Here is a 12572-nt window from a genome sequence, read left to right as displayed (position 1 = left end):
TTATGAGATTATAGAAATCCGTAGATGGAGACTAATCAAAAAACATAGGTAGGTACTTTTGAAAAATTTCGAAACCGTATAAAAATACAAAGGTTGTTTTTAATCTTTCTTTGAGATTCTTTGATGTTAAGGCTAAACTTCGTGCGGGTAACATTGATTTTCAGCGGGGATTTTATTTTATGAGATTATAGAAATCCGTAGATGGAGACTATAGATCATCTATAGATAGAGTAATAAAGGTAGATTAAAGTACTGTGTAATCGCGTATGAGATAGCGATAGCACGACGTAACGATGAATAACACTGTTTAGTAGTCAATATTTGTATTAACCGGTCAACAATATATTTTGTATTAAACATTTTTTATGTAAAAACGAGTAAATAACTAATGAGAAATACAATGACGCCCTGAATTCTCAAAGTTTGCTTTGCAACTAAAGTTGCACTCCTTGTATGTATTTTGAAAAAAACCAGTTACACGATAAGGGACAAAAAATAGGTTAGCTGCGTCTCTGTTTATCACATTAGTAACTTTATCAGTGCTCTCTTTTTAGTGAGAATGAGAAAGCAAACGTTCCTGTATCTACCTTTATTACCCTATCTACGCTATGTAGGATGCCCTAGGAATAGGATGCCAATAAAAAATGCGATAAAGTATTGTTGGAAAAACTCGTAGTGATTATCATAGAGTAGGATGTACCTATATCAGTAAATGTGTTCTGTGATGTATATAGGGTACCTATTTTATTCTCTTTGCATAGGGAACAAAAAAGGTTTATGAAGTTATGTTATGATCTTATTGGCCTGTGATGATCTTGATCAGATGATTTGTAGTGATTAGGTATATGATTTGTAGTGATTATATACTCTTTGATCATTTTAACAAAGAGTATATTATAATCACTACAACTACATTTTAATTTCAATTAACTTTTTGGTCCTAAATGTGTTAAATGTTTAAAAATGGCTCATTCATCAGGATCTAATGGCAATTTGAAAAGTGGACTTATAGATTTTACTGCAGGGTCTCTAGGTAAATATATAAATTAAGTTAGGTATGCGAATATTTTAATTTTTTTATTCGTTTGGAAGGTTTTATAGTAATTACAGACAATTCTAATAAATAAACTTAATCTAAATCAAAATAAAAAATATTAAATTAAAACTATTATTAAAATAGGCATACTTTATAGATATCTCCTTCAGTTCCTCCATCGGAGTTCTATTGTAAAACCTCAATAGCTCAGCGCACGTTCAAGCAGTGGACCACCGACCAGAAAAAAAAGCAGTGGACTGAAATCCGAAAAGTTGACGGTCCAAACCGCATTCTTTGCGAGCTAATGCGAGTCATCCTAGAGTTTGATAGAGCACTATGTTCCTGAATCAACTTACTGGGCTGTTTCTCAAAAGTACAACAACAACAAGTTACAAGAAGATAATGTGTTAATTCAGCATTTACATTTAGGCCATCTCCATTCCCAATTCTAGCCAAATTGGTTTAGTCATTATCTTGTGAACAATCATTCAAACACATTTTTTGATATTAAGTTAGATTGTAGTGACCGACGGTTAAACAATGGCTTATTAAAATTTTAGGTGGAATAGCTGTAGTATATGTTGGACAGCCATTAGATACTGTGAAGGTTAAAATGCAAACCTTCCCTCATCTATACAAGGGGATGTATGATTGTTTGAAACAAACATTTAGAAATGATGGTATAGTCAGAGGACTGTATGCGGGAACAACACCAGCAATCATGGCTAATGTTGCTGAGAATTCAGTCCTCTTTGCAGCTTATGGTTACTGCCAAAAATTTGTTTGTCATATGACAGATACTGAGGTAATAATTATTAGTTTACATTTTTTTCATTGCCGTTATTATTGAAAAATAATAACAATAAAATTTATTTATTTACTTAAATTCTAACATGACGATTTTTTGACATTTTGAAGCAATTCGCTAGAGAACAAGATCTGTTTCTTGTCTAACAGAAACTTGTAACAAATAATTAAAAGCAACAGCTGTATACATGACATGCTAAACCTCTGGAAACAGGAAGTTGTTTCGCTCTCTTGTAAAGTTGCTAATTTTGACTTACATGGTGTTACCCCCGGCCACACACTGCCTGTGTGGCATGGGCAGTAGCAAGGAAATGAGGTAGAGATGTTGTGTGTGACTCTACTCTTTTCTACAAAATTTATTTGTAGTGTATATATAGGAACTAGCTGATGCCCACTACTTCGTTTGCGTGGAACCAATAAACTGACAAACAAACAAACATACTTTCACATTTATAATATGGGTAGTGATGTGCAGTGCTTAGATGAGCCGTCAAATGTTTGAAAGTGTGAAGAAATCATTTAACTATAATTTTTAAATAAATAATAAATATATTTCCTTTTAGAGTGTGGATCAACTATCAACCCTGGGCAATGCGACAGCTGGTTTCCTTGCATCATTCTTCTCATCATTCACACTGTGTCCAACGGAACTAATCAAGTGCCAGTTGCAAGCGATGAGGGAAGTCAATGTCCAAGGCTCACAAACAGCTGTATGATGATATGATGACTCCTTTGGGTATTTCGTTAAATATATTTCACTATTGAGACACCACAAATATTAGCACCCGAATACTGAAATTGATTTTAATACAAAAGCTGGTTTGTATGTGAGTCAGACTCGCATACAAAGGCTTCTGACAAAGCAATGCATGATATAGCACACGTTTATGCATAACATTGTTTCAAAGTTGCGGGTGTTGCGTGTGCATCCACAAACGAGGGAGATGTAAGAAAGTGTGTACATTGTTGCATGCATCACATACATACATCTGGGTAGTCAGCGCATGCATCTAATGAGAGTTGAAAATGCATTAGTGTAGTTTGTGTAGTTTGACCTAAGGACTGATTTTTTATATTAAAATATCTTTCAGTATTCAGCTGTGAATATATTAAAAGAAGTATATTTTTTTTTCAAGTATCATTCTCATTATTATTAAGTACCTATATCATTTAAAGCTTTTGTGACTGTTTGCACTTTAGACTGATTTCACTTGCTATTTCAGCTCTATGTTTGTCATGCAAAAGTATTTCCCTTTTTCAATTCAATTCCCAATTATTGGCTTTTAGGTGTGCCAGCTGGGCACAGAGTGTTTTCCCTTTTTAAAATGAGGACTAAAATGACTAAAATCGTACTTTTGACAATATTATGACAGTTGACACATAGAGCTAAAATGGCAAGTGAGATCTCAAAATGTATGCATCATTAGGCCAGTTAATAGTAGGTAGGTGTATACCCTGGGTGTCATGTCTTTTCTGGATTATTTACATAATATGGAAGTTTTTTGTCAACTTTAGTAACTTTTTAGCCAAAAGATTCAATTAAACAGCTGTTAATATTCAAAAGTGATTGCATATTGAAATGAGTCCTCATCCCTGTAATAAAAAAGTCCTTCATTTGATTATCTCTTTATTACTAACAGCCGCACTCAGAGTCGCTTAATCGTTACTTAAGGCACTCCTTGTCCATATTAATTCATGCCTTAAGTAACGATTAAGCGACGAGTGCGGCTATTAGACAACCTGTGAGGCTGGGCATGCTGCATGCAGCATCATATTATCGAAACAAAGTTTTTCGTTAGAATCTATGTATTTTCAACAAATATAATCATCAGTAATCACATATTTTAGGTGAAAACATCTCCTATCCAGTTAACACAACAGATATTTCGTCAATATGGCATACAAGGTTTATTTAGGGGACTTGTACCCACTATCATGAGGGAAATGCCTGGGTATTTCTTCTTTTTCGGTGCATATGAAGGTAAATACTTAATTTATAAACCATAATATATCAACAGGAACAACCTACTCCAAACCATACTCTGTTGGATGGCACTTGAACATCAACACTACTTCTTTTAGTGCTTTCTAGACCTAAATTGAATCACAACCTAACTTTATTTACTTTAGTTTATTTTAACTAGTACACCTAATTTAAACCATAATATTTTTAATAATGTAATGGTTGTATAGTCAAAACAAATTGAATGAAGGACCGCACCGCGCGCCACTTATATCGCTAAGCTAAAGTAAATAAAGCTTAGTTTGAGACGTATTAAACACCGGTAAGCGGCGAGTCAGACTCGCATGCGAAGGGTTCCGTACAAGATTTTTATTGTTTGTAATTTTCATTTTGGTTATTTTGATATTTTTATTATTTGTTGTTATAGCGGCAATAGGAATACATATTCTGTGAAAATTTCAACTCTAACCTCTATTACGGTTCATGAGATACAGCCCCCAGACAAACAGACAGATGGGCGGACGGACAGCGGAGGCTTAGTTAAGGGTCTCGTTGGTACACTTGATGTATGGACTACGAAACCCTAAAAGCAAGATTTTGTCAACGTGGTGCGTATTTTTCAGGTACCAGAGAATTGTTAGCGAAGCCGGGCCAGTCTAAAGACGACATTGGTTTGTTCAGGACCATGATAGCTGGAGCAGTGGGAGGCCTAGTGCTGTGGACAGTCATATTCCCGTCGGATGTAATCAAATCGCGTGTTCAAATATCGAACAAGAGCCAAAAATTCATTACCGTTGGTCTAGAGATCATACGAAAAGAAGGTTTGTACAGCCCTCGCTAATCTATTGTAAATAGCCACATAACATCATCATCATTATCAACCGTAGACGGAGTAAAAAATCTAGACAAAGGAACGTTTGCTTTCTCATTCACACTAAAAAGAGAGCATAGATAAAGTTACTAATGTGATAAACAGAGACGCAGCAAACCTATTTTTTATCCCTTATCGTGTAACCGATTTTTTTCATGGAATACAACTTTAGTTGCAAAACAAACTGAGAATTCGTGGCATCATTGTATTTCTCATTAGTTATTTACTTGTTTTCACATAAAAAAACGTTTAATACAATTATTAATGTTGTTGATCGGTTAATACATATTGACTACTAAACAATGGCAATTGTCGTGTTCATCGTTACGTCGGGCTATCGCAATCTCAGTCGCGGTTACACAGTACTAAACACGTACGTATAAAAAAGCTAGACTAAAGTCTAGCTTTTTTGTTCAGTCTACGTTATCAACCGATAGACGTCCACGGCTGGACATAGGTTTCCTGTAGAGACTTCCACACACCACGGTAGTCGATACCTATTGCGCCGTCTGAATCCAGCGGCTTCCTGCTACTCGTTTGATGTCGTCTGTCCACCTAGTGGGGGGTCTTGCAACGCTACGCATTCCGGTGCGAGGTTGCCATTCTAGCATCTTGGAACCCAACGTCTATCAGATTTTCAAACTATGTGCCCTGCCCATTGCCACTTTAGCTTCGCCACCCGCTGAGCTATGTTGATTACTCTGGTTATGCTACGGATCTCCTCATTTCTCATTTGATCACAACATACAATAGACATATACCTAGACTTAAAATTTTGTACACAAATAAAATTATCCTGCACAGTGTATACCTAGTGTAATTAATATTATAGTGATCTCTTTGCCGTGATAACCTGGTGGTTACGACGTCCGCCTCCTATTCGGGAGGTCGGGGGTTCGATCCCGGACACGCACTTCTCACTTTTCAGAGTTACGAGTATGTACGTTTAAAAAAAATTAATATAACTTGCTTTAACGGTGAAGTAAACATCGTGGGAAATCCTGCATGCCTGAACATTATGAAGATCTATAATGTTCTCAAAGGTGTGTGAAGTCTGCCAATCGCGCCACGAAACCAATGCGTAGTTTAGTTTAGTTCAGTCATCATTGGTGCATTGGTGCAGTCAGTCTTGCGATTCGCGGAGGATATAATGTTCGTATGTGTTCTTAATGAATTTAAATTTTTTACAGGACCTTTAGCTCTTTACAACGGGCTCAAACCTACGCTAGTTAGAACCATTCCAGCCACGGCAGCTCTCTTCGTGGTATACGAATATTCCAAAAAGTTTATGCACCAGTCCTTTGGGGATTGATGTGGGATTAATATTATAAAATTGCGCACACATGATTAGTCTAGTCTCAATAAATAAAGTAGATGGGTATCATAACGGTTATCATAATAAACTTATTTTATTGACGTTAAACGTATTTTTATTAATACTTACTACGCATTTGACCTAATTTCGTTTAGTGCTAATAAGATAACGTCAATCTAGTATCTACGTCTTATTGTTTTGATTGTATTAATTTGATAACGTTAGGTACAAATATTAATAAACTAGCTGATGCCCGCGACTTCGTCCGCGTGGAATTAGGTTTTTAAAAATCCCGTGGGAATTCTTTGATTTTCAGGGATAAAAAGTAGCCTATGTCTAGCCACTCTCCAGGTCTCATTCCCATGCAAAAAATCACGTCAATCCGTTGCACTGTTGCGACGTTATTGAAGGACAAACAAACACACTTTCGCATTTATAATACCTAATAATTAGTGTTTTAAATTTTCAAGGTAAGATTACTATACCAAGTGGGGTATCATTTCATATGAAAGGACTTTACTTGTACATTCTAAAACAGATTTTTGTTTATTTTATGCATACCTAATAGTTTTTGATTTATTGTGCAAAATTTCGATAAAAATACGCGATTACGGAACCTTCGGTACGCGAGTCTGACTCGCACTTGGCCGGTTTTTTTTTCTGAAACAGGTTGACTGCGATCTCACCTGATGGCAAGTGATGATGCAGTCTAAGATGATAGCGGGCTAACTTTGAAGACAGTTTCATTAAAAACCCAAACCTCAGATCGGCTTCTAGTTTCTACATTGCATCATACCAGAACGCTAAATCGCTTGGCGGCATGGCTTTGCCGTTAGAGTAGTAACTAGCCACGTCCAAAGCTTCCCACCAGATCAGACCAGAGGAAAGTTAGAAAATATAAAGTTCCAAATTGTCCCTGCCGGGAATCGAACCCAGAGCCGGAACCTCCCACTATGATAGCTAAGCGGTGTGCTCTATTAAAAAGGTTTTATTTTATTAATAAAGATTAAGAACTTTAAGAATCTCTATGATTCAATGACAGAGTCTGAGTTAACAATGACGCTATGACGATTGACGACATGATGATTTGATAAAGGATTTATTATTGACTTGTTGATAAAGCTCTACTTGATACATTAAATCTGTACCTACATAATTAATTTATATTTACGAGGTATTTTTGTCCATAAATACCTGCTCAAATGCCAAATGAGGAATACCAATTTAAAAATATTTTACACTACAGTAGAAAAACATTTAAGAGCAGGATTGGTAACCCTTTAGAAGTCTACACTAGCAGGAGAGAAGATACTAATGAGGATTTGCCGGACTCTCCGAGAAGTGATCGAGTGATTTTAGACCCCACTGCAGGCTGCAGTTGTGAGAATGGTCCAGACAGCGAAATTGCTAGCATCCTTCACAAAAAGTGTCCTGTAATTGCTTTAGCGCAACGACAGCTCAACAGGCTATTAGATGAAACGGATAAATTGCTCTGTGATAATACAAGATGTTGCAGGTGACTGTTAGGCGCCATCTCCACAGGCGAGGGAATCACAACGAGTCCGACCTAGTATCGTCGGTAGCCGATAGTATCGCCTTGTGGAGATTTATCTATAGCCCCCGCCCCCCGGGCATGGAAAATAGCGAGGAAAGGAGGCAGAGACGTGGTATGGCTGCGTTACTTGCGTTCATGCCCGAACGAGGAACATGGCGTGCGGCATGCGAGTAACGCAGCCACACTACGTCTCTGCCTCCTTTCTTCGCTACTTCCCATGTCACACGGGCAGTGTTGCCGGGGGGTAAGAGTTGTACCTAATTTGGTGGCACGGCGATACCACCGATATTATCCCTCGTCCGTGCAATGGCGCCTTTATTAAGTAGTTTAGCCTAGATGAGCGTTTGCTGAGCGCGACGAACGAGGGTGTCTCCTCGGGTTTCCACCCGCGCCGCTGGCTTACTTACATCGTTTATCCACCCTCTAGCGTGTCTACTCGGAGACGTGTGTCCATCCCGGACGGCGAATATTTTTTTGTTTGAGGTGGATAGACATTAGACGGACACGTTTTAGAGTAGGTATAGTACACTCCCTAGCTTGGCTGCTTTCGGGTGGATAAGCAGCTCCAATACATTGATAAATGAAAAAACGGTCAAGTGCGAGCGACTCGCACGGTACCTAGTCGGTTCCGTACCATTGTACAAGAAATAACACTTAAAAAAAAAAAAATGGCGGTAATTTTGAAATGAAATGTTTAGTAGGTAGGTATTTGTTGTTATAGCGGCAATAGATAATACACATTCTGTGACAGGACCTATTATATGGTTCACGAGATACATCCCGCTGACAGACGGACGGACGGACATCAGCCTTAGCAATAAGGTCCCTTTGGCACCCTTCGGCTACGGAACCCAAACAATGAATATCTGTTGGTTTGCGCCTTCAGTGTGTTAGAACGTACAGTAGGTATGCTACTATACGTTCCACCGTTTTTAAGAATGTATGACCGCCAAAGTTTTAATAATGTTCTTAATTAGAGTTAACATTTTATTATTTCAGATCAGCCTACGATTTTCTTATTTTATGCCAGCAAGCACTCTCGAACCAAAACAAATTGTGGTACATATTTGTGATTTTAGTCGTATTAACGTTCGGTTTTGGATTGGTTCTGGGTGCAGCCTCCTGCGGAACAACCTTTCGGAAGTTTAATAGTCCCTTACTTACATGCATAGATAACTTTTTCATATCTGATAATTACTTAACCAGTAAAGAAGACTTTCGGGGCATTGTATAAATAATAATTAATTTGGCCTAGGTACCATGAACATTTTATTGGCCTAGTAGGATAGGCATAATTGCATAATTTTATAGCTATGCAATGGTTTGTGCTAAATACCTACCCAAAAACCTATTTTAAGAGTTAAGTCAGCTGTAATTTGAGCTGTATGTAGGAAATAATGTGGTTTTTCTCATATTCTGAAACTAGCTGATGCCCAGGACTTCATCCGCGTAGATTTTGGTTTTTACAAATCCCGTGGTAACTCTTTGATTTTCCTGAATAAAAAGTAGCCTATGTCACTCTCTGTCCATTGAACTATCTCAAAATCTCATTGATCTAAAATCAAGTTAATTTGTTGCTTAATTAGGCTGTTGAAGGAAGGAAAAACAAACATACTTTCGCATTTATAATATTAGTAATAATAGTATAGAAAGAAAAATCTGTCCACAAATACCTACTGTGGGGTTTCAACATAGCTACAAATTATTGTTTTAATTATGATAAAAGATACATATTCGAATTCAAGCCCATAATATGAATTTATTTATATTTGAGTAATAAAATTAATGTCTTATTAGTAATAATTTAATTATTAATTAAATCAATACTGCCTAGTTTCTACCAATTAGTAGTATCAACTATCAATCAACCAATTAAAGTATATTATGCACCTACCCTGTTGGTTTTATTTTTTAGAAATACTTGTAACTACAGTAAATTGACTATAAAACACACAGGCCAGGTGGGGCTTGGGCGTTGGGGCACGACCAAGGTGATACAAAATACCAGAACTGCTGTGGTATTCTGAATCATATTTTACAAAAATCTAACTTTGTAAATATCCTGCCTTGGTGGTACTTTTTCCGTAATCAAGCAATTAGCAAATACACAACTAACAATAATTGATTATGTGGTTGATTGACCATGATTATTTAGATTATAGAATGTAACAAATATCATGAAACATTAAGTTTATACAGGTAACAAATCAAAGCCTAGATGAACGTGAATTTCATATTAGTGATAAAGTTTTATTCACAAATTTGACAAACATATTCTAATTTAAACTAAAAGAATGACACCATAATGCATTCATTAATACACAATGTAAGAAATGCTCTTAATTAGCTTTAATATTTTAGATAAAAACGTAGATAGATCAAAGAAACACATCAAACCTGTTCTCAAACTGGGATTTTATAATTTGCTTTATTTTGGTATTTCATTAATATTATAATACCATATAATAACTGAAAGGTAATCAAGTCTGGGGAAACATATCATTTTAATGCAATTTCAAACTGGAAGCAGAAAATCAGAAATGTTAATTGATACTTCTTATTAGTGTAATTTGTTTAATAATTAATCATAACAATTATTTCTCCTCACACCATTCATTTTCTTTGCGCACCTGTTCTTCTTCAGCTGCTGTAAAATCATTTTTGATATTGAACGTTTTGCGAATTTCTTCAGGTGTTTTGCCTTTTATCATATTTGCTACTGTTTTACATGTAACATCCAACAGCCCTTTAATATCTAAATAATTAGCTGCCAGTATTAGTTCGAATAATGTGCCTTGGTCAACTTTCAAAAAGTCTGCATCCCATGAAGAAATGTCGTCGGTTCGTTTTTCTTTGTTTTCGTCGTCTTCGGGTAGAGGAGGATCATCTTTATGAAAAGTAGCCCATTGGATAACCTTCTTTAAGATAGCAGAATTCACGTTCGGTAAAGGAACCACTTCTTCCTCGTCATCGTCCATTCCCAAGTCTTCCAACATAGTTTTTATAGTAACCGAACATTTAGCGATTTCCACGTCAACATCAAAGATCTCATTATCAGACGATTGCAATTTAATGTTCGGCATCTGTGAAAACATTTATATAAAAATTCGAGGTGAATATTGAGAGAGACGCCATCTTATTTTTAAAAATAGTGCAACTTACCGTATTTCTTGGATTTTTTATTCGCTAATTACTTATGAGGTAAAGTGAATACTGGTATCTGAACAATATTAAAGTGTATTTTATGAAAATCCCTTCAGAGATTTGAACATGGAAAATACGAAAACAATGATTTGCTATGGATTGGATTTGCTGAATTTTGAATTTGACAGCACTGCACACAGATCACAGACTATAGTCTATTCTCAAGTAAATGTATTCTGTGGTCTATTCCGCACCACAGATGTACAGTGTGACAAGGCTATCTTGGCGCGTGGCGAAAATCGGAACTAACGTCACTAACGTTGCCATCAAGTGTCCCATTTGTTCTTGTTATGAAATATTCATATTCTAAGCATTTGTTTTCCAACAGCGCCTCAGCAACGGAACCATTATAGATTCGTCATGTCTGTCTCTGTCCGTCCGTATGTAACAGCCACTTTTTTCCGAAACTATAAGAGATATACTGTTGAAACTTGGTAAGTAGATGTATTCTGTGAACCACATTATGATTTTTACACAAAAATAGAAAAAATATTGGGGTTCTCCCGTAGATAGAATAATAGGTAGATTTAAGTACTGTGTAACCGCGTATGAGATAACGATAGCACGACGTAACGATGAATAACACGACAATTATTACCATTGTTTAGTAGTCATTGGGGCCGATTCTCTTGTACAAAATCTCGTAACTAAACTAAAATGACACGCGTAAATCTATTGCTATCCCTGTCATAATATTGCTTGCGGAAAAGGATAGCACTAGATTTAGACCTGTTCATTTAGTTTAGAAATTGTGTACAAGAGAATCAGCCCCAATATTTGTATTAACCGATCAACAATATTTGTATTAAACGTTTTTTATGTGAAAACAAATAAATAACTCATGAGAAATACAATTACGCCACGAATTCTCAAAGTTTGCAACTTCTTGTATGTAAGTTGTGTATTCTTGAAAAAAACCAGTTACACGATAAGGGACAAAAAATAGGTTAGCTGCGTCTCACATTACTAACTTTATCTGTGCTCTCTTTTTAGTGCGAATGAGAAAGTAAACGTTCCTGCATCTACCTTTATTACTCTATCTACGACTTCCCCATACTTAGAACTGAAACTCAATTTTTTTTTCATCAAACCCCCGTCGTTCTATCTAGAACAAATGGGACTAAGAGCGATCACGCACTCATCCGATCCGAATCCATGAAAATACGGACATAAAAAATATCTACGTCATAAAGTGATTTAAGCTAGGTACCATACAAATAAGTACTTACTACCAGAGACATGCTTTAGGTATCACGTCTCTACGACTACTCCGGAACGTATTACGGACTCGGATCGGATGAGTCGGTAACCGCCCTTACGCCTTATCAAGAACTGAAATAATTGCTTCAAATGCGGTCCGAAGTCAAATGATTTATTATAAGATAGATTATAAAATAGGTAATAAGTTACTCTTTTTGATGGTCAGATGTTGGATTTGTACCTAAGATATTATAGTGGTGATAATTATTACGCAAACTTAAAACTAAAGCTACGAGGGTTCCAAACGCGCCCATCTGAGTAGAGCCCACAACAAACTCAGCTCCGAAAATAAGAGCCAATGGTCCTTATTTCAAATCACTGAAATTTTAAGTCTAATTGCTGTTAGCCGGCAACAAACTCTGCAGTTACACTTTTCTAAACAAGTAGGAATAGGTTAGATTATTACGTAGGTACCCTAAGAGACTTGAAAATTATAATTGCTTAGATTATGGAAGTTGGAACTATATTACAACTACAACTATATTACAATTAGTTAATTACTACACGTAATTAAATATCACTTACGTTAACGGTGAAGGATAACATCGTGAGGAAACCTGC

General features: G+C 36.3%; 3 protein-coding genes across 3 annotated transcripts; 2 read left to right on the top strand and 1 right to left on the bottom strand.

Annotated features, from left to right (window-relative positions):
• Window positions 1-734: 734 nt before the first annotated feature.
• On the top strand, window positions 735-6100 carry LOC117982770 (mitochondrial ornithine transporter 1). Its single transcript, XM_034969168.2, has 7 exons — window positions 735-836; window positions 913-1033; window positions 1597-1841; window positions 2407-2553; window positions 3692-3824; window positions 4430-4627; window positions 5868-6100. Exons 2-7 carry the CDS (start codon window positions 964-966, stop codon window positions 5987-5989), a joined length of 915 nt encoding a protein of 304 aa, XP_034825059.1. The 5' UTR covers window positions 735-836; window positions 913-963; the 3' UTR covers window positions 5990-6100.
• Window positions 6101-7175: 1075 nt separating this feature from the next.
• LOC117983007 (uncharacterized) lies at window positions 7176-9439 on the top strand. The gene is made up of 2 exons (XM_034969461.2): window positions 7176-7508; window positions 8547-9439. The coding sequence occupies exons 1-2, from the start codon at window positions 7195-7197 to the stop codon at window positions 8779-8781; spliced, it is 549 nt and encodes a 182-aa protein (XP_034825352.1). The 5' UTR covers window positions 7176-7194; the 3' UTR covers window positions 8782-9439.
• Window positions 9440-9768: 329 nt separating this feature from the next.
• Window positions 9769-10900, bottom strand: SkpA (SKP1-related A). Its single transcript, XM_034969329.2, has 2 exons — window positions 10710-10900; window positions 9769-10630 (listed from the first exon to the last, which is right to left on the bottom strand). The coding sequence occupies exon 2, from the start codon at window positions 10628-10630 to the stop codon at window positions 10142-10144; it is 489 nt and encodes a 162-aa protein (XP_034825220.1). The 5' UTR covers window positions 10710-10900; the 3' UTR covers window positions 9769-10141.
• Window positions 10901-12572: the final 1672 nt, after the last annotated feature.

The sequence above is a fragment of the Maniola hyperantus genome, chromosome 6, assembly GCF_902806685.2.
Source record: "Maniola hyperantus chromosome 6, iAphHyp1.2, whole genome shotgun sequence".
Lineage (NCBI taxonomy): Eukaryota > Metazoa > Arthropoda > Insecta > Lepidoptera > Nymphalidae > Maniola > Maniola hyperantus.
The sequence above is the reverse complement of the archived record's forward strand: the minus strand, read 5'-3'. Positions and strand labels throughout refer to the sequence as shown.